The 23,402-nt window shown below is 37.4% G+C and overlaps 1 protein-coding gene across 2 annotated transcripts in view; it reads left to right on the top strand.

Moving 5' to 3' along the window:
- The window catches only part of LOC132160087 (metabotropic glutamate receptor 7-like), a 205,469-nt gene that overhangs the window by 35,898 nt on the left and 146,169 nt on the right, over positions 1 to 23,402 (top strand). For both annotated transcript variants that reach the window (XM_059569796.1, XM_059569795.1), the window contains exon 2: positions 17,152 to 17,368. In XM_059569796.1, the coding sequence (XP_059425779.1) occupies positions 17,152 to 17,368 (217 nt within the window). The remainder of the gene's footprint in view (positions 1 to 17,151; positions 17,369 to 23,402) is intronic.

Here is a 23,402-nt window from a genome sequence, read left to right as displayed (position 1 = left end):
TTCACTGTAATTTTTTAGTATAGATGCACTTTGCTGTACAAAAACAGCAACACACAAACATAAAGGCCCTCATTTATCAAGAGTGCCTAGAAAAGGATCTATATTTTGTACTATGAATGAAATTTAGAATTTAAGTACAAAAATAAATCTGTATTTCTCAAACGTGAGCAAACAGATCTTACGCACACCAGTAAGTAATCATTGTTGATAAATCCCAAATGTTCCGAAGCACCATGCTCATTCACGTTCATGGTCATTTGCAATTAGAAACGCCTCCAATAGACCATTTATGGTGACATCACCTACCTTTGTTATCACGTGACACCGAAGTCATAGCAAAGAAAGCGGCACCGACTGAAAAGCCATTGTTTGCTCTCATTAACACGCTTTTTAAAAATGAATTCTCTGCGCATGATTTGCCAAATCTTACAGCAAAATGAGATCAGCCATGACCATATAGCAACATTTCAACTCGACTTCCCAACTTTTCACACTAATTGTACAAACGTTTAGCTTGAAATGTGAAATTATGAGTATTTGCAATTAAAGGACACAGGACACATGAAGCAGCACTTTATTTTTGTAGTATCGCCGTTCAACCACTATATTCTCTGCGTAAGCATGCTTAGAGTTGTACTTATATTTACGCATTCCTACATAAGTACAAGTTGGTAGATCCCACACTTTGCATGAAACTGTTCTTACGCACACATCTGTGTGTAAGCATTGTTGATAAATGAGGGCGCAGGTTTCTACATCGACTTTAAGGCTCAAGTTACAGGACAATGTGGATAAACTGAACCCAGCGCTTTGGTATCTCGTACGTCGCTATGCCTCATAGCCCTAATGTTCCCCTCTGGGTCTGTAGGGAAGGGATTGTGTTTGTTTGTCTTATCTTTTTCCATGCAACACTATTTCAGGGGAGTGCAGGCAGTGATGATCTCCTAACTGCGGCGCTATTATGAAATCATATCATGTCATCAATAACGTGTCAGTCTTGCCAGGGTTGCTGCCATTCGTGCTTTCAGATGGAATCTACAGATGCAGATAATGTTCATACTGTGCATTATTCAGTTGTTTATTTATATTTTCAACCTCATTTTGTTGCAGTACATTGGCAGGGAGGGTCAAAAACAATAAAATCAGCTGGAGGCCCGAATAAGCAGCACCTTTGGGTACAAACTACAGAATTGGAATATGACACATATAATGCAAAGGATATCATTAAGGATTTACGTTTATGCTTCATATTGCAATCATATCCTTAGGTAAAATATGTGGTTTATAGGGCCATACAATTTCATGCTAACTGTCTTCAAAATCAGAATTGCCAAAGGTACATTCAGACTTCGGTAATACTGCTATATAATAATACCGATAGGAAGAATTGAAGAATTGGCTCGTTTTGGATTCATGAATGTGGGTTTGTACAGAATTGGCCATAGCCTACAGGATGCTGAATAAGAATGACTGACAGGAAGAGAGATTGACTAAATTGTGGTTCAAAGAAATTCAACACAGTAGGAGTTTCATAAAACACATTTTATGAGGAAACAATTTTAATTATATATTTATTTCCTAATATGTAGAATATTGTTTTTTAATGCTAGTATTGAATGTATGCTGGTGTTATACCACTGTGCTGATCTATTGTTGATTGCCCAACACAAAGATAAATGGTCTGCTTTATTGTTTATTCTTTGTACAGGTGCACTCCATTTTGTTCATGATTTACTGATGAAACAGATTTTCATTTTGGAGTGTGATGGCGTGCCGTGTTTGTCTTCGTCAATACATCGCTATGACTACAGTTTGTTCTCGGTGGTCAGTCTTGACAGCATCGTGAGCTCCTCATGGTTCAGTGATGGCAGAAGAATTCCTGGCAGGAAGTCTGTCCTTCTCATTTCTCCCCGTCTCAGAGTGCCACTCCTTTTCTCTGTATATTTCTCCATTATGGTGTCACACATTTGAGATTTTGGTTCAAGAATGTGCCCCACAGAGGGGAAAATGCTGTTTTGGAGGTTTTTGCATGGCTAGCTTGAGTTAGTAGTACGTGTCTGGTGAATACTGACGCAGGCAGGCATCTCTGCAGTCTCTGGCTAACAACCACTGAATGTGTCATGTGGCTGCTGGCAGGAGGTTCCGGAATTATCTGGCATTGGTTAGCCGAGCGTTATCATAGCAGAGTTGCTTTGGAAACAATACTGGGTTCTTTTATTAGAATAAGCAGATAAAGTTTAATCTCACAGAAAACCTGCCCAGGTCTGTATAACTTCATGCTGAGTGTTAAAAAACACTAGTATTAGTGCTAAGCAACTATACTGCTACTAGTACTGCACTAATGCTAGGACTAGAATACATACACTAGTGCTATACTAGTAGTAATGCTAGACATACCTAAACAAATGTTTTGCTAATCAAGTAGACTGGTACTAGTACTGTGCTAGTGCTAGAAACATGCTGATACTTATATACTACTGTGCTAATGTTTGAATAATATACAGATACTAATGCTGTAAAACTATACTTATATTACTGCTGTACTAGTATTAATGCTAGACAACTGTACTGGTACTAAAAAAGCACTAATGCTGGTGATAATGTGAATAATATAATATAATATAATATAATATAATATAATATAATATAATATAATATAATATAATATAATATAATATAATATAATATAATATAATTAGGGCTGGTAAGTGATTAAAATTTTTAATCTAATTAATTACATGATGTGGTGATTAATTAATTAATTAATTAATTGCACGTCAAATTTGGATAAATTATTTTGAAAAGATCATTTAAAGTCATTGTTGTGCAAAGCATCAAACAGAGATTACAAAAAGTAGGTTCAGCAAGAAATATTTTGTTTAATAAAATTTATTACATACACTCTTTTGGACAATGTGAGTAAATTATGACATAATTGTAATTTTTGGTTGGGTGAACTAAAACTTTAATCATGTATTTCCTTAATTTTATTATTATTACTATGAAAATATATATTTTTTTTCTTTAATGAGAAAAAATAATACTCTAAATAATAAACTAAAACTGCCAGTAGGTGGTGGTCTTAAAGATTAAGTCAAAGAGTCATTTATTTAATTCGTTCAAATGGCAGATTCATTCAGGAGTGAAGTTAATGGTTGTTTATGAATGGTTCATTGAATCATAAGACTTGAAGCGGGTCATCACCATCAGATTAGATTGATTAATTATGGAGAAAAATAACATGTTAAAATTATTATTAAGATTCAACATATGGGGAAAAATGCCCTTGTTTGAAATTTTGTCTCATGTTTACATCACATAGTTAAGAAATATCAGCAGCATTTCATTTTTTAATCCACATTTTGAATGAATTTGGTGAACCATTTTGTACGATTTACTGCTGATCACTGTAACAATATCAAACGTCATAATCATCAGGAAGAAGGAGGCGGGAACCGGCAGCTCCTGTTTTATTTCCTTCCATCTCCTCCGTGGTACTCAAGACCGGTGGGTCGAACAGGTGTCGTTCATTTCCAATCACTCCACCGGCCTCGCCCCGTTCCCACGGCTCTCGCCCCCTTCCCACGCAGACGAGGATGGCAGCAGTGGCTCAGTGGTTCATGTAGGTTGTCTACAAACCGGAAGGTTGGTGGTTCAATCCCCGGTTCCAACTGACCAAGTGTCGAGGTGTCCTTGAGCAAGACACCTAACCCCAGCTGCTCCCGATGAGCTGGATGGCGCCTTGCATGGCTGACACCACAGTCGGTGTGTGAATGGGTGAATGTGAGGCAAATTGTAAAGCGCTTTGGATGGCCATGTGGTCTGTTGAAAGCACTATATAAATGCAGTACATTTACCATTTACTCCACCAGCCTCGCCCCGTTCCCACCACTCTCAGCCCCGCCCCACTCGTCACATTCACATAACCGTGCTTCTCTGAAAGATATGCATGAAAATCGCTGCTTCTGTCAAATCACAATGTCGATTCCATTTCAATTAATCGTGCTGCTGGATCACTATAATGACAATTCTATTATATAATAATAATATTAATACTAATAAGGCAATAATACTAGTGCTATACTACTATACATATACTAGCACTACACTAATACTAATGCAAGAATAACATAGCTACTGATATTAATATTGTAATAATGCAAGTGCTAGAACAGTGTAATAATACTAGTAGGGTGATAATAAGTGTGTATACTAATATACCAATACTAACACTGCAGTAATGCTACTGTTAGAATATTATAGCTGGCTGGTATTAGTACTGTACTAGTTTGTACTAGTTACTAGTTTTCTGGTACTAATACAAGTGCTAGAACACTATACCAATACTTCTACTAAACTAGGGCAGGGATTATTTTGCTATTCAACTATACTTATACAAACATTGCATCACAGGGCTCCTTTCATGAGCCATACTCGCAGCGCGATGCAAGAGTGCGCACTGAAATTTGCTATTTAGGAAATTTGCTCTCGGTCTTGCTCTAAGCGCTGGATGGCCACAGGGAATCGTCGCTGCAGGTGCGTCTTCAACGGTGGTGAGCAGAGCTAGATCTTCTTCCTCTGCTTCTTCCAGAGTCACATTGTCGCTATAGGAGAATGATCTGATGAAGGGTGCTCTGAGCTGACTTATAAAGGAGCGGGCTAAAGCGCCATGAGTTTGTGCAGCTACACAAACATCAGGCTTCAGTACAGAGTAAAACAGGAGAGACCGCTCAAAAGGGAACTCGACTGATTCTAATTCTGAATTAAAATGCTAGTGCTAGAATAATATACTGATAATTTTACTATATTAATGCTTGTAAGGTAATAATACTAATGCTATACTACTATACCTGCATCAGTCCTATAACATTTTAGTGATACCAGTACCCTACTGATAGTGGTCTTGTACCTTGTTATTAAATATAGACATTTTCTTGATAGGCTTTGTGTGCCTTAAAACTATTTTACAATTTTCATCTTTATAATATCATCGTAATTAGCAGCTGGACTGTCTGTGAGATTAACTATTCACAATAGTGTAGAAATAAACTACGTTACCCACTTCATGTGTATTTAAACTCACGAACAGAACATTAAATTGAAATAAAACTAAATGTATTCTGCATCAATGTCATTCACAGTCCGATGAGAGCATGCAGGCTCAGTAATTAGCCTGAGCTGGAAAATATATTCCTCTCCGGAGTTTTACCACCTACTGCAGGATGGCCGGGCTCAGTGACAGGACCAGCTGTCTCTCTCTCCACTGGCAATAAAAATGTGTCCCTCTCAGAGAGAAACAGCCTGTCTGTTATCAAAGTTTTGCCCTCCATCGGATTCAGACTTTTAATTTAGCAGTGCTACTTTACAGTCACTCCACAGTACATCTTTACATGAATGTGAAGAAAAGGGGAAACTATAAGAGAGCGGAGACTATAATTCTGTGTGAATTGTATTTATGACAATGTTGTTGGTTCAACTGTATTCAGAAAGCCAAGAATTAAGACTCTCACTGGGCTTATTATAAAAAGTATTTTATTTTAAATACAGGAAATAACTGTAACTTACTGTGTCCACAATTGGACTATAATTACCTTGAACCTAGTTAAAATTGACCAAATGTAACATTTTATTCAGAAATGTTAAACAAAGAAAGACATTTGTTTTATTCTAATGACATTTACACCAAGTAAATATTTTACTCATATTTATAATATACAATTAATATATGCATTTCAAAATACATGAAAACTAATTGCAAGACGATCACCATCAGCTTAAAATGACTAAATATCCAAGCTAAAATGAATACTGAAAACATACAAATAAAAACTAATTCTAAATATGAATAAATTCTATATATAGTAAAATCGTTATTTTTTGTTATTTCCGCAAGTGTATACTTTTGTACATAGCAATAATACTCTATCAAGTCTTGTCTGTAGAGAAGCATTAAAATAAGATTTAATTGGTACTTCATACATGGTTCTTATGACTGTAACCAACTATGAATGAATTTAGCACTGACAATAAAACGAATTCGAAAAATAAATACATTAATATAATAATAATTTCTAAATTACTTAAATATTTAAGTAGTTACTTTTCCTGGCCTGATCTTGCAAGCTTTACATTCGTTTTGAAGAGGTGTCAACAGGTTTAATCTTACACACTGTCATACAGGGATCCTCAAATCTGGCCCACGAGATCCACTTTCCCACAGAGTTTTAGCTCTAACCCTAATCAAACACACCTGAGCATGCTTAATGTCTTCAGGATCATTAGAAAATCATAGGTAGGTGAGTTTGATCAGGGTTGGAGCTAAACTCTGCAATGCATTGGCCCCCCAGGACAAGATTTTAGGGACCCTGCTGTAATATGACAGTAGAACTTACAACACCGTGATCCAATTACATAGTTGTCCTGTGGGTAAGAGGTTTAGCTTCATCGATGCTCGCCAGATGAGACTCAGGTATTGCACTCACTGGCCTCATGAGCTCAAAGGCATTTTTCTTTTCACTCGAAAGGGTAAAGACGGACACATCAGCCCTTACCCAATTCCACAGTCCCTCTACCCCAGGGAATGACGCTCCATTTCAATGGCACACTTCTCTGTCCCAAATTAATTACAACAAAATGTAGTTTGGTGGATATTGTGTGGCATCTACTATCAACCCACAACTGCAGCTTGAGGCTTATTTGTTTGCAGGCCTCTGCAGGGTATAGTTGCAGCACACACAAGATGAAAGAGTCAAGGATTCTGTTTGAAGCGAACGGCCTACACTGCATTCAGATGCGATTTGGGTGCTGAGGCCAGCTTATGAGAAAGTAAACAGGAAATGTTTCATTTAGGACTTCCTGTAAGTGGGAAATCAAAGTATGTTTCTTTACAAATTGAGCAAATCTACAGAAATTCCATTCATAAGCTTGTTTATTTCCTTAAGTTGATGCATTTAGGTTATTTAAAAAAAAGAACCCAGTAAGTAATGGGTGCGTTTACTAAAATTTTATGGTATCAAGTTTGTGATATACTCTACAAAATGTAAGAGTTTCACATATATAGTTACAGGATCCAAAAATCCTTTAGACCTCTCTATACAAACAACTGCAACATTCATGTTTGTTGGTCTGGTGCTTTGGGTTTTAAGGATCTTTGTAGTTGAAGCTTGTGTGTGCATGAGTATGTATGTTGGGGATGGGATGGGCGACTTATTTTAAGCCACAATGCATTCCTGGTACACAGATAGCAAAACAAGGAAGAAAGCAAACTAACTAGAAATAGTCATTTGCATGGTCCTGAAATCCCCAGCCGATAAAATACAGAGTAAGCTGTTCTTACCTGCAAAATGGAACAGGATCTAAATTTGAAAAAGTCGGCAAGAGATATTTTAAGCCGTATTCTCTGTTGTTTGTAATAGCGGTGCTATTTTTAAAAGCTTTGGGATTTAGATGCTCTACTTGGTGCCAATTACTATAACTGGTTGCATACATTTGGTACAAAAAGACTATAACAACTCTAAATGTGGACACAACATGAAGCTTATTTCTTATTGAACAGTTTCCTACATAAATACTGTTAAATGGGCCACAGTATCCAGAAATGTACAAGAATGGCTTAAGTTGTAGTTTTGTTTTTCATGGCCATTTCCCACACTTTCTCTGATACTTGCTGTGCCTACACCAGAAGCAACCATTTTCCGCAGCGCTTGAGGCGGTTTCTACTGGAAATGTCAATGCTTAAAGTTTGAGAATTCAGCAGCAGAACAGTGGGTAAAAACTTTTTTTATCTGACTAGTTTTTTTTAACCAAAGTCCATGTGGTATAAAAAAAAAATAGGCAGTTGGACTTGGCCCTCAGACTGCAATTGAATGAATTAACTTGGCCTCTGACATTTTTTTTTTTTTTTTAGAGGACATACAAAACCATGTCATGTGCAACATAAAAGATTAAAAACGACTAAGTTGCAATATAAAATAATAATAAAATAAAGACTTTAATAAACATTGCTCACTCAAATTCAATTGGTTAAAAAATTGGATTCGAGACAGACAGGAAAAGGTGGATTTGGACCCAACACTACCAAAACAATTGACTCTGGAAGGAATTAATTGCCTAAATATCTCATTTCTGTTGAATAAATGGTGTTATTAATTAGGGATGCCCCGAAATGAAAATTCTTGGACGAAACTGAAAACCCAAAAAGAGAAAACCAAGGTCGAAAACCGAAACCGAAACACCGAAAGAAATTATGCCAATTATTAGTACCATTGCATTTATTGCTATGACCGTGTACTAATTTTACTAAAATTAAGACATTGCAATTGCATAAATTAATATTAAAGTTTCAAAGATAATTACAATTACATAAATTATAAAAAAAAAAAACATAAAAATACATAATTACAAATTATGCAAATATGTATTAAGCACATTGCAACAATGCACAGTATTAAAATAAAATTCAAACTAAAAATTTATCCCACTCATGTGTATATTAAATAATAATGTACAGGCCTACTGGCCTGCAGAAAGGTTTTAAAATGAACTTTTCTCTCATAAAAACAAAGTGCATTTAGGTGAAGTGCATTTGAAATTTTTCTCTGTAGGACTAGAAAGTGCATTACTTCTCCAGTAGGCAAGACTGTTATCACTTCTGGGGATGGGGACTTCAAACAGATAACCATCTAGCTGTTAAGCAGTTGAGCTTGTCATCTGCCTGACATTTGAGAAATATTTGAGAGAGTGTATTTAAATAGGGCCAGGGCATAAATAAACATTTTTATCAAATTAAAGCAGAAATCTAGCAGAAAATCTAGCAGAAAAATGGCTACAATCTGATATTATGTATGTGTATGTGTGTGTGTGTATATATATATATATATATATATATATATATATATATATAATGTCACATATATAGTAGCCTAAGAACAAAATAGCCAACGTATTATTATTATTTGAGGCACTTTCTTGCAGAATTCCACTGAACATATCAGACAACGAGGGTGCGCGCCTCATCTGGTGCAGAGACGAGTCTTTTTTTCTGCGCTCTGATCTTAGTCTCCTGCGCTTGGCGCTTCTCCGTCTCCACGCGGGTTCTCCGCATCCAGCGCGGCCTGGATCATTTCTCGTGCGCGCTGCCTTATTTCCGCATCCAAGTAATGGTCTTTATAACGCGGATCAAGCACATTCGCGCGCGATGAAGTGCAGAGGATCCAAAAAGATCTCAGTGAGACGTGTGCTAACAGACTCTACTTTTCTTTGTTTTCACTTCGTGGTCCGTCTTAATCTCTTTGTTAGGAGACGCTTTAGTGCTGCGAATAAAGGAATAAGAATAGAGAGAATGTTCTCACTGGCGTGAAGTGAATGTCGCGGGGAGCTCGTGGTCTGCGCTATGCAGGTGCACGTGCAGGTCGCGGTTTCTGTTTGCGTCATCACAACATTTCGGCCGTGTTGTTTCGGTGATAAAAGTCTATCGGCCGAAAACCGAAAATGGCATTTTCGGCCGAAAATTTTCGGGTGGCCGAATATTCGGTGCATCCCTATTATTAATCAGGCTACTCTAACTTTAGGACTTGCATATGTAAATATTCTCTGTTATCATTGGTTAGCTTCCACATACAGGGCTTTTCTAGTCTTACAGTTAGAAAATGTCTACAAAGTATACCTTTACATCCAAAAAATTGTCAATGTTGTTGTGCCGAAAAAGATTTTATAATTTTCTACCAACCACGCACAGTTTCCCATCAGTTTTTCTGAAATGTCAATGAACTGTGACTAATCATGCTTCCTAATTGAAAAATAAATCCATAATTAATACCAGGATATACTGTGAAAATTGAATTAGCTCACTGTAAACAAATGCTGTGAGCTAGTAAACAATGTTTTAGTGGGAAATGTACGTTTTCCTCGTGCAGTAGGATCTGAGCATGTTTGTGTAGGGCTCAGCAGTGGTATTAGGATATGGTGTATGGAGTTTGCTCGGTTTATGTGGTTTTGGTTTCTAGCAGTGGGAGTCTTTGATGTTTGAAAGTGAATGGTTGTTTGAGCTTTTATAGGCTAGTCTGGCTTGGAGGCTTTTCATGATCAAGTTGTCACAAAATTCAAGAACTTGCTGCTGTAGTTAAGAGTATCCAGTATATAACTACATAACCAGCATATTATTCTTACTGGAGCATTTAAGAGGAGTTTAATTAATTATTATTGTTATTCTAACTATCTAGTACCTGACAGACAGTTGTTCTGAAAAACCACAACATTCCAGTGATAACCCTAAACTCTGTATGCAGCAAAAGTGAGTCTATTCTCTAGGCACTATTGTTTAGCCAATCAGAGAAATTTGAGGGGTCAGTCATTTTGAGTGTTCGGGTTTTGCTGATAGTGGATTTTCCATGTCTTTAAAGGATTTTTTGGAGAGGAAGCTAAGCCTGGCCAAGTTGTGTGAAAGTTAGCAAAATGGCTAACATATCTTATGGCACATTGCTTACTTGACAAAAACACATACAGTAGCACTGTTGTAGCCTATTGTACTGTAGCCTTTAATTAGGGAAATATTCATACCTTTCTTTTAGACCTAATTGATAATCTTTTTCCCCTGTGGCACCGTTCGATATCCACATCCACAATGGACTCCTTATTACAAGATGTAGGGGTTGAGACACTCTTTTAGTCTTTCTGTTGGTGAGACAACAGACATTCTTTAGGATGCTGTTAAACAATGATGGTTTTCTCCAAATTTACTTGCGGATCTCTTCGCTGGTTTCCCAAGACGTGTAGAACAGACAAATTAAACCACCTGATTAAACAGAAATAATCTACTCCACGAAAGCACACTCATGTGATAAATCATGACATTCGAGTGAGCTTTGTAGGATTAACTCCCTGTAAGAGAGTTAGTGCAACAACGTTAACCTTAACAAAGGCCGGAAAATAAATTCTTTAGGTCTTCCAGAGCGTCGACTGAATGTCTACTCTAAGCATTCTTTAGCTAAATTATTTTCACTTTAGTGATTATTGACATTGTTTCGCTCCCCTCTATTTCACCCCAGGGAGTGCCATGCACCATTGTCCATGGCGAATAAAACGTGTCAAGGAATTGAAACCGCACTGCTATTCTTTCAGCCAACAATCAGCAGCAAGCGTGAAAGAATGAGCACTTGTAATGAAATCAGTGATTTGCTGCACCTCCATGCAGCGGGTCAGACTGATTAAAATCCGCCGCCAATAAGAACCAGGCAAATGAACTTCACATCAACGGCACTCACCGCATACTAATTTGATTTCCCCTGCTTGACTCATTCGGGGTCCTTGTGTCACATTTTAGAACATTAGAGATGCCAGCATGTGGCATGTTACTTACGTTCGTTGTTTTAATCCAAGATTTGTTGACATACACATTTGTCAGAGACCTGAGTCACGAGGCACAGCTGCGGTACATGATGGTCAAGGCTGTTCTCTTCCCCCAGCCTTTAGAAGTCCAAGTGTTTCTCTGTGATTTATCTAGTCCTTCTAATTAAGGGTGAAGAGTTGAGCTGGCTTGGGATTGCAGAGGCCTGCGATTAAAGTTCAGGCATATGCAGGTAATCCCCGGCTTTCGGTGGGGTCTGTTTGTCGGCCTCACGCCAGTTGGTAGATTTCTTGTGTGAAATAGTGTTAATTTCATCAGACGAGACAAGACGAAATATTTTCGTCAATTACCTTTTTTTTTTTTTTTTTAAAAATCCACCTTCTTGGCAGGCTTTTTGTGTGAAATTATTTTCCTGTCGCTGCGCAGGCTCTTTATTGTACATGACAGCTTATGTCCCAATGACGGGTCTTTGCATTACAATTAAAAGCAGTATCAATAAAGTTAAAAAAATGTGATCAGGTTAATCATTTGTGAATGTGTCTCCTAAATCAAAAATGGAAAACCAGACACTTTGAACATTTGCATTCAACAAAAATCAACAAGTGTATTTTGTCAGGTAATTATGACATTTAACCAATGTTTGAGATATGTGAAACACTTTTTTTTTTACTGAAATGTTTAACAGTAATAAAGAGTTTTGACTAAAACTAGACTAAAATTAAAAGACTTTTAGTCGACTAAAACTTGAATAAAATGACGAGACTTTTAGTCAACTAAAACTTGACTAACAAAAAAAGATATGTGAATGACTAAATATGACTAAAACTGGCACAAGACTAAGGCTAAATTAAAAATAGGTGACGAAATTAACACTAGTGTGAAAGTAAAAGAAGTGGTTGACGGTGTAATTACTTTTGAGTGGTAGTTCAGTGTTAATGACATAGTCAACAACATGCCGTGTGATGTAAACGAACACCATCAGGTCGATTAATGCCATAGTGTTACTGGAAATAGATAATTTCATTTATTCAATCCCAAAAACATTTACACAACCTCAAGTCATTCCAACCAGTATAAATTATTCCGCTGAATATAAAATGAGAAGTTCTGAAGAAGGTTCCTGCTACACTTTTTTCATACAATGAGTTATGAAGTATATATATACCCTGTCAAGCTCTAAAAAATCACTACAAAAGTCGTTGATATGAAATTAATTAACATTTGCTGAGTTGATTCAGTGTTGGTTTGTGTAAATTTTTCCAGTGAATTATAGATTAAATTCTTTTTTTGTTTCTTGCACATCTATTCCAGCAAATTATGGCCCAAATTCTGGTCTGTTCCTCACACAAAGTTTCCATAAGCTTCGGACAACTTGAAATACTGTGCACAAGTTGGCTTTTTTATGGTAACTTTTTGGAACTTAACAGCCTTTTGTTGAATGGAAAGACTAACGTGACCATTTGTCAAAATGACAAAGAACTGACCAAAGTTCTTTCATACTCACCGGAAGAAAGTCACAAGTTTGGGACGAAATTGCATCTAATCTTCATCTCTGTAAAGTTACAAATTCATCCTTCTAATGGTGCTACTCCAAAAGTTCTCAACCACCATAAAAGTTAATGTCACCAGCTCTGCTCATGTTGGGTGGAAAATGGAGGTGGAGAAAATGTCACTAGAAATGCCATTCACCATGTCACGCGTCCAATGCTGTAGACTAGGTCTGCAGTGATTCTCCATTTCACTCAGGTAGAAGCACTCCACCTCCGATCAATGCCGGGTCAGTCCATTGTCAAATACCTCGTCTGTTTCTTTTTATGAGCACTGTCAACAGACCTGACCTTTCGAGTGGATGCAAAAAATGACCCCCAGCGGTCATAAGGCAGATCTATTATCCTGAAACTCATCTGTCTTTGGCCCAGGCAGAGCATTCCAGGGTCATGACCACATTACGCACTGGCAGGTGGGAAAAAAAAAACCCTTCAGGTTGTTTTGAACGCCAAATGTTGACTTATGAGGATGTGTGTTTGGATGTGTGACAACCCTGGAGAGGTGTTTACTTGTTCGCAAGGAAGCTATAGATAAAATTATGGTGTAAAGAGATGCTGCTCAGCTTCTGGTGGCTTGGTCCAGACATTTATTTGAAGAAGCTACTTTCAATATGGTTCTTCAAATATAGATAGCGCAGCACCTTTATTTATGGACTGAGTACTTTCAGAGGGGTTTGATCGTAATTCAAAAAGGAGAATCACACCAGAAGATAAGCACGGAGTGTGAGGCGCAAGATGGTATGAAGCTATTTAGGTGCGATAATAAGACTCAAGTGTCTTGAAAAAAATAATTTTGTAAACGCAAGCCTGCTTTGGCATAAATTGAATAAACAGAATGTGCAATCTTGGCCCTGTCTTTTTTCCTCGTTTGGGAGGGACAATTGAAGCAAAATGCATCAGTTAAACATGCCTCCAAGTTTCTCAGTCCCAGAATTATCTTATCGTCACACTGGCAATCCAGCTTTAGGCACCAATTTTTACCATGACACAGGTAATCACTTCAGAATGGGAAGGCCACAAGATGCCACAAAATTATCCGGGCTCTGTTTGTGTGGCTGAATAAAAGACACCTTCACCTGACGGATAGCCTGACAGGACACCTTATTCTTACACCTCCTGACTTGACACAAGACAGGCCCCTGGATTCTGTGGACACAGTATCCGCCACCTTCAGATCAGTCACACTGATAGACAAGATAATGGAGTCCGATAATGGGGCGCCATCCCTAAGCCGAACAATGTTCATCACAGCCCTTCCTGTCATCCACACAGACGCATAAATACACAGTTGACAGCTTACAAGGGCTAAGGCTACGATCCAGGGCCTTGATATTATTTGTGTGTCTGTGAGAGACAAGACTGTGAGAGAAAGATGGAGGACCTTGGAAGGGTTTCGCTTTCAAAAACTGTAGGCCTCACTTGAGATCTGTTCCTTCTGACTCCTCAAGGTGCGGCTATAGACAAAGCTTGCTGTATGCGAAAGAAACCATCTGTGATAGCCAATATAGTTGCATGTCAGGAGAAAGAATTAGCAAAGAAACTGACAGCTTGCAAAATAGTTTTTAGGGAAACACATTGTTCAATACAGCACAGAGCTTTCAATGCAATGATAAAGGATTTTCAAAGCAACATAATTACTGTTGTGTTTTCATCTTATTGTATCAATAGGTACGCTGGTGTTTTTCTCTAAAATACACACAGTTCTCACGTCCACCCCCATGTTTCTGTCCCTTATATGTTTTTCTACTTGCCAAATGATTTAATGGAAAAGCTTAGCTCACCATTAAATCAAGCAAGATCAAAAGGCTAATTGAAAAAAACAGCGTTTGGCTAAAATTTGTTAGCTGTCGAGCAGGAAGCCCTCTTCAGAGGAGGGAATTAACTTTGAGAAGAATTAATCTGGCCCTACTTGGTCAAAGATCAAGTAATCCCAGACCTGTGTCAAATGGAGAGAAAGCATGAAGAAAATTGCAAAGAAAACCCTGAGCGCAAGTTAAGTCAAACTCATTTAGATGTTTTCAAAGGATATGTTCAATTTCGTAGATGCCCACTGGAGCGTTGACCTTTAGGATGGTCTTTGTGTCTACTAGTAGCTATATAGTACTACTAGTAGCTGATTTAACTGAATATTAGCAAAATCACCTTTTTAACACAGTTCCTTGATCCATAATCATTATTAATGGCCAGTTCATTTTCTCAATTCACCCACCAGTTGCAAGTTGCAAGTGTTTTTTTCCCTCTCCAAGTGTCCCATTGACTTTCCCATATAAAGTCTTTTGTATTGTTATGTTGATATTTTTTCCCCCAGATATGTACTTGAAAAATATAAGAAAATATAATGTTTTCTTTTGGTTCACTAGCCTTTTGAGGGTCATTTCAAGGTTACTTTACTGTGTTTACTGAGTAAACTGAGAAAAATGTCACATGAAGCCTGGGCACAACATGCTTTTGCATGCCTTGAAAATAAATAAACAGTGAATTGCTCAGAATTTGAGTGCAAGACGCAACAGAGATGTGACAAAGCATCTGTCAGAAAATAGAAAACATGCCTGGGCTTTGGTGGATAATACGGGATATTGTTAGCTTGCTACCGAGAGCTGCCACAGATTAGTTTATCTGAAATTGTGTGAAGACATTTACATATTCAGGTCCCCCTTAATACTGAAATTTGACTCAAAGCAAGTGTTATTGAACACGCTGGAAAATAGCCCAAATTTGTTGGCCGTCATTAATGATCATCTGGGGTCTGTTGCCTCAGCCGAGGACATTTTCATAACTTCATAACAAGCTTTGTTCCAAGATATAGTTCATCATTTTCGAGAGGTTGAATCATCAAATTTCAGAGTTGAAGTCATCCTTGACTGTACATTAGAAAGACATGGGAGTAAAATCATTGCGATTTTATTCTAAATGGTGTTAAGTGATCGTTTTAGTGTTTGTTTAAATTCTCAGCATGACCTCTTCTGAGGTGAATGACTTAAATGCGGCACTTGCGGTTTCATTACATAACTGAAAAAACAATGAATATATTATGCAGCTTGTCCAAGATGATAAATGTGATGCTGCGGCTTGCACCGACAGCTGGTGGGTGATGTGAAAGTATATTTCTGTTTGTTTCTGATATCTGCCGAACACCAAATTGTATTATGCTTTAGTCAAACTGAAGCGGATTGGTCTTTCTGCTTTGCCATATAGTCAGGCACGATTAAAGTTGGGTGACATTACTAAAAATATAGATACTGTATTTTGATTAGATTTAATGTTTCAGTATTAATGTAATTTCTGTTATTATTATTATTATTATTATATATATTTTTTCAACTGGAAGAATCATCATTTTAATCTTTGTTGTCAATAAGATTTTACATTTGTATAAACATGGAGATACAGGTTTAATGTTTGCATCAGTTTAAATGGGTTTAAAATTTATTTTTATTTTACACTTTATGTGAAAATAATTGTCATGTTTTGTTAAGTAAACTTTTTGGTGACGCACTAGCCTTTACATGTAATGCATTATAAATACAAATGCATGAATTTTGCTGTAATGCACGTTTGCATGTTCTCCCTTTCTCTCTATATATTATACTATTATTTATTATAATGTATTTATTCAGTGTAACACCTTTAGGAAGTATAATGCATTAAAACACGTAACAAACGGCCAATTTCATGTCACAAGGAATCTGCAAATTTTAGTATTCATTTATACTTTGTTTGCAATGAATTTTGAATGATATTCGAAGTAATATGTTAATAATGTAATGCATTATATCTTTTCATAAATAATTGTAACCAATAATTTTCTTTAATATATTCATTATACATAAGGACTTCAAGTACACACAAATTTCATTGAACACACAAATTACAGTGACACTCAAAAACCATACATTTAAGAAAAAATACATTAAGGTTATAGGAAAAAAATAAAATAAATCCATAGTGTTACTAGAATCATTTGTGCCAGTAGAGAGAGATCCAAAATCAGAGCAGCCTTGTCTCAGTTTCAATTTGATATAAGTTTCATTTCAAAAACCCGCAGAAGTCCAGCATTCATATTTTGACTGTGTCAAAAAGACAGCCGGCAGATACAATTCCCTATGAAAGTTTGAGTAATTGACATTCAATACGAAATCACAGCCGGAAATACTCCATCATTTTCCATTATAAGAGCTGACGGAAATAAAAATTGGGCCAACTCAGTTTAGCAACCGCAGCGACAGTGAATCTAACCGCCTTCTTTTCACCTGGTTTCAGATTCCACAGATCAGCTACGCCTCCACCGCTCCAGAGCTGAGCGATGACCGCCGATACGATTTCTTCTCTCGTGTCGTACCTCCTGACTCCTTCCAGGCGCAAGCCATGGTGGACATAGTTAAACTGATGGGGTGGAACTACGTGTCTACAGTGGCCTCTGAGGGAAGCTATGGTGAGAAAGGAGTCGAGGCCTTCATGCAGATTTCCAGAGAAGCGGGTGAGTCAGACAAAACAATAAACAAGAAGTCTTTGAAGATAAAGTCCTGAAAGTCCTCAAAGACGTCTGTGCATAAGTAAACAGAAATGTTGTTAAGACTTATTTTGGTTGTACTAATAACAACTCGTCAGTTTCGTCAGTGTTTACAGATTATATTTTTAAAAACAAGCCTTATTCACTGAGAAATATTTGGAATGCTTTGCTCATTCATCTCTACAATACAAAGTTGATTGCTTGAGGCTGCATCAAACCATCAATTTTGCAGTGTTTCCCCAAATAAGTAGCTCACCTCCCAAGTAAATGAATATGTAAATAACACAATTGTCTCTTAATGGTGGGGATGTTTTGTCTCTGAGACACTTTTCACACAAATGTCTTGCAAAACAATGTGTGATGTGCCCCAAGGAAAGAAGATTAATTCAAGATGTCTCCTTCATTAATGGGTGAAGCCAATTACTGAAACTAGGGCACCTTTTAGGGCACAAATTAGACGGTAAAGTGTAGCCTGACATGATGAGTAATTGTAGTTACTTAATGGTATATCAGCAAAATTACTTCATGATTGTTTCATGCTCCTTAAGAAAAGTGTGAGAAGTTTGTAGGGATGGTCAATTTGTAAACAAACCGTTATGTTGCATTTTTTTTTTTAATGAATTGATTGAACTGGTCAACAAAATCAGTCTTTGCTCATGACTGTTTGGCAGGATCTGTAATGAATTGAATTGAAACAGACCAAGCAGTTTTCAACTCGCAGACTCATTACACAGAGATTCAATTCATAGTGTTTGGTTACCTTAAAAACAACAAATCAAAAAACATATAAGTGGTTCTTTAAAACAATTCAATCGACTTTTTCAAAATTAGTAGTATTAAAGTCACCATGAAACGGAAGTTGCGATTGTCTTTTCTTCTCTGCTGTGACGGCATCTGAAATGAGAGGCCATACTTGATTTCGTCCTTCGGGAATTGATTGGATTGTTGGAAGCTGGGGCGTTGCTAACAAAATGGAGGCAGGTCTCAATGCCAGTTTGCATTTAGTTGTGGTGGATTTCTCTCATCTGGATTCACTGCCGACACCCAGGCATGAATAAATGTTTCATTTATTAAGGATGAAGATGACGATCAACGGCATAAAATATGCACGTACGAGAGAGAAAGAAAGAGAGAGACATTGCGAGAGAGGAAGAGAGAGAGACTGCCTGAATGACCGAGAGAGAGAGAGACTGCGTGAATGACTGATATATAATTTATTTTTCTGCATGTCGTGTGGAGCTCCATACAATTCACATTGTGCAAAGTTATACAAAATCAACACCTCAATAAATACTTTCATATTCCTGTGAGATTGAGTTGGAGGGAAGATTAAGCATGTTGAAATGTTTTGGCTGAATCTATCCTCCAATTATTAAAAAAATAAAATAATAAAAAAGCACAGCATTTTGAGTGTGAAGTGCCTCAAGTGCTAGAGGGAAAGACTTATGATATGTGCTAAGGCTTCCCAAAGAGACTTTGGCGCAGAGGTTCAGTATGTTGGCAAAAACAACAGTGCTCAGAGCTGTTTGGCAGGATCTTTCACTGTGGTTACTTTATGGCCATAAATTTAGGCGGATAATGAATGTTCTTTTACTGTACATATACTGATAGGGACACTGAGCCTCATTCATGGAACACAACAGAAGAAACGGTGTTATAACCTGATATGTCAAATATGAATTTTGAATTCAAAATCCAAAATGTTATATAGAAATCTGCGAGTAGCTATCTTTAAATTGTAGCAGCTTGCATATGGATTCTCTCTGTATTTAAAGAGGCTTTTCAGTGTTCAGCGAATTCTGTTAATTGGGCTTACTGTCCAATTTAGCAGGGAGGTGGAATATATCTCTTCTGTCAGAGGGTTGGAGCTCAGATTAGCAACATTTCTCGCTTCATCACGAGTCTTTTATCACTTCTCTTCTTTGTGAGTATTTTTGCAGACTTTATTTTGAAATTAAACGAAACACCTACATCCACACCTACCTTCAGGTATTTGTCATCTTCTCTTCGCATGCCAGATTTGTCAACCACCCCGGCTTGTTCATTAATTTTTATTTATGAAGTGATTTACAGTCCACTCAGGATTTGAAAAGAGGAGACAGTTATTAATGATCCTAATTTGCGTATTTGATTATCCTGTATGAGTGGCAGTTCGCACTGTTTATCACTCTTGTTGCTTTGGCGCGCTAGTGGCACAGCGCTTATCCTGTGGGAGACGATGGAAATGCTTTTTCATATGGTTGAGAACCCAGCAGTGTGTGATGTGGAATGTCTTTGACTTCATTATCCTCAGCTATAGTATGTTTGTATGCATGTGCATAACTGCTGACATTATGACTTTAACGTGCTACATTTAATTCAAATTAAACGTGCTCACTGAACTTCTGTCCAGTAGAGGAGAAGATGCACCTGAGAGCATTTCCAAAAAAGATGCATGTTGAATGCCCTCGGGATGCTGTAATGAGGGTTGCAGTAGACTGCATTCATTGCTGCAGTCTTCATGTAAGAAATTAACAGCTGTTTGAAATATTAATCATGTACAAATAAATGAAGATTAATGAAATTAAACACCACCCTTTGTCATTGTTGAATATCATTTTAGTTTGGAAAATGGCACATTATGGACTTAAAATGGGTTGGAAATGCATTTTAAAATTTGTATTTATTTATTTATTGCAGTTGCTAAGTTGCTATGAGTAGTTGCTATGGAGTTCTAGATTGCTAAGGCAATGCTAGCTGCAGGGTGTTATTAGATTAAGTAGTTTTGAGTGGCAGTTAACGCATTGCATAGTTGCTAAAAGTGTGTGCATACCAAACGGAAACAGAATATCCGGTTTCCTTTATCGCTCTAGATTACTTGCGAGATGTTTTTGTTTGTCACTAAAAATATTACATCATGAAATGCTCTCTTCTATTTACTGATACAAATGGACAAGACAATAAGCTCTTCAATGATAGGCTTGTGTGACAACATGTCATGCTAATTTTTCAACTGCACCGTAGACACGATTGAAGCGTATATATCGCCCAGTGCGAATTCACATCTATTCTCATGTTTGCTTTGTGAGATTTATCAAATTGGTGTAGTAGTAAGTTAGGTCTGGGTGGTTGCTAAGGCATTTTTAGCTGCAGGAGGTTGTTACGAGATTAAGATTTTCTGAGTATATCTAGAATATTACTTTAAAGTTGATAAGTTGTCGTGGTTGTCAGCACATTGATATGTAGTTGCCAAGGTGGTCCTTGTTGAATGTCATTTTAGATTAAACTCTTACATTATGGAATTAAAATAGGTTGTGAATGCTTTTGTTGTTCTGAGTGGTTGCTAGGGAGTTGTGGTGGTTGCTAAGGCACTGCTAACTGCCGGGTGTTGTTATAAGATTGCTAAGATGTTCTGAGTGGTTGTTAGGATCTTGCTTTGCAGTTGATATGTTGTTCTGAGTGCACTAATGTATGGTTGTTATGGTGTTATGACTGATTCTTAGCATTTTGCTATGTGGTTGCTAGGGTGTTGTGGGGGGTTACTAAGGCATTGCTACAAGCAGGGTGTGTTACAAGATTAAAATGTTCTGATTGTTTCTTAAAGGCTTACTCAACCCAAAAATTAACATTAATCACTTACCCCCATGTTGTTCCAAACCCATAAAAGCTTTGTTCGTCTTCGGAACACAATTTAAGATATTTTGGATGAAAACAGATGGCATACGCTCCGCGCTGTTTATACATGTTAAGAGTAAATACATGTAAAAATCAAATTCTTGTGCCGTGGCTGATACAGAAGAGCGTACGCTGCCTGCGTACAGCTCAGATGCTTCATAACATTATGGTTAAATCACTGATGGCAGATGGACTATTCTGACGATGCTTTTCATACTTTCCCCTGACCTTGACCCTGTTATTTATTTGGCAGTCTATGGGACAGTCTCAAGCCTGCCAGTTTTTATCCAAAATATCTTAAATTGGGTTCCAAAGACGAACAAAGCTTTTACAGGTTTGGAATGACTTCGGTGTAAGTAAATAATGACAAAATTTGAATTGTGGGATGGAGTACCCCTTTAAGATCTTGTACTGATATTTTTACAATCATTTCTAGGTTTTTAATTTTTTTTTATTTCTTTTAGCATTTTCACAGCTGACTTGAGTGATCACACATTTTGCACATCACCTTGTACTTAACGTTGTCTAGATTTTGTCCATAGATTTTGTGAGCATCCAATAAAATTCAGGACATCCCAAGGGCTAACCTGTCTTTAATACTGCAGAGAAGTGACTTCAAGTGTTGTCTGATCTCTCATCAAAATTTCAACAGATCCGGCAGAGGATGTGATTTGGTTTAGAGTAGTTAGAGTGTTCAGATGGCCTTACCCAAATAAACACACTCATGCCTGAGATGAGGGCAGCCAAGGAGAAAACGGATTGATTCATATTAAATGGGAGTTTGTTTGTCAAACGGCTTTTTGTGGTTTGGATGTAATCAAGCTCTCTGAGATTGTAGAGGTGTAACGGGAACTCTTCTGCTATAAAAGTTTTATTTGGTCAGCTAAAACTCTTTGCAGCTCTTGCTAATTTCATAAGTTCCAGAAATGGTTTTTAAAGATTAAAATAAGACAACTCAAAACTGTGAAAAACTATTCAAAATTCAAAATTCATGTACTTTTGAGTGGTTGATATTGTTTTAATATGCAGTTACTCTAGGTAATTCAAGGTTGTTGCTATGACATTACTAGGTGCAGGTCATTGCTATTGTTGTAATGATGATCTAAATGGTTTTGGCTATATTGCTGTGGAGTTGCTAAAATATTCTGATAGATTGTTAGCATTTTGCTATGTGGGTTCTAGGTGATTGCGAAGGTTGATAAAGTCTTCTAAGTGGCTGTTAGGATGTTGGTATGCAGTTGTTAAGGTGCTGTGAGCATTTGTTTATATGATGCTTCTTTAGTTGGTTGTTAATACATTATTGTACAGTTTCTATGAAGTTCTTAGTGGTTGCTAAGGTGTTTACTTGCTGTAGAGTGTTCCTTAAAGGTTGTCAGTGTGTTCTGGGTGGTTGTTAGCATTTGGCTATGTGGTTACTATGAGGTTCTGGTTGCTTGCTAAGGCAATGTTAGCTGTAAAGTGTTGCTTAGAGATTGCCAGGACATTCTGAGTAATTGTTAGGATGTTGCTGCGCAGTTGCTAAGGTCCTGTGCAGTGGTTGTTAGGATGCCACTGCTCTCAGTGTTTGCTAACACATTACCTTTCAGTTTTTAAGATGCTCTGATTCGTTGCTAGTGATTTCTGAGTGGTTGCTAAGGCAATTTTACAATGCAGGTGTTGCTATGAGGTTGCTAAGGTGTTCTTAGTGGTGGTAAAGGCGTTGCTGTGCAGTTGCTGAGGTTGTGAAGTTGTGAAGTTTGTACGATTTTCTGCGTTGACAGGGCATTGCTAGCTGTAGGATGTTGTTTTATGGTTAAGATGTTCTGAGTGGTTGTTAGGATGTTGCTGTGAAGTTACTAAGGTGTTCTGTTTGCTTTGGTTCCTAGGGTGTTGTTGGTGGTTGCTAAGGCATTTCTAGCTGCAGGGTGTTGTCATAAGATTGCTAAGATATTGTAAGTGTTGTGAGCACACCAATGTAGGGTGTTCTGAGTGGTTTTTAGGATGTTGCTGTTCAATTTATAACATATAATGGGTTTTTGCTAAGTGATTGTCAGGATGTCCCTATAAAGATGCTAAGATGTTTTGAGTGGTTCTTAATATTTTACTGTGTGGTTGCTTGGGAGTTATGGGTGGTTGCTAAGATTGCTAGCTGCAAGGGTGTTTCAGTGAGGTTGCTAAGATGTTCAGAGTGGTTGTCAACATTTTGCTATGAGGTTGTTGGAGGAGTTCTGGGTGGTTGCAAAGCCATTTTATAATTTTAGAAAGTGCTAGTTGTACTGAATGATTTTTAGGATGTTGCTGTACAGTTGATAAGGTATTTTGACTTTTTTTTGTAATGTGGCTGCTGGGGTGTTCTGGGTGGTTGATT

The sequence above is a fragment of the Carassius carassius genome, chromosome 16, assembly GCF_963082965.1.
Source record: "Carassius carassius chromosome 16, fCarCar2.1, whole genome shotgun sequence".
Classification (NCBI taxonomy): domain Eukaryota; kingdom Metazoa; phylum Chordata; class Actinopteri; order Cypriniformes; family Cyprinidae; genus Carassius; species Carassius carassius.
The sequence above is the reverse complement of the archived record's forward strand: the minus strand, read 5'-3'. Positions and strand labels throughout refer to the sequence as shown.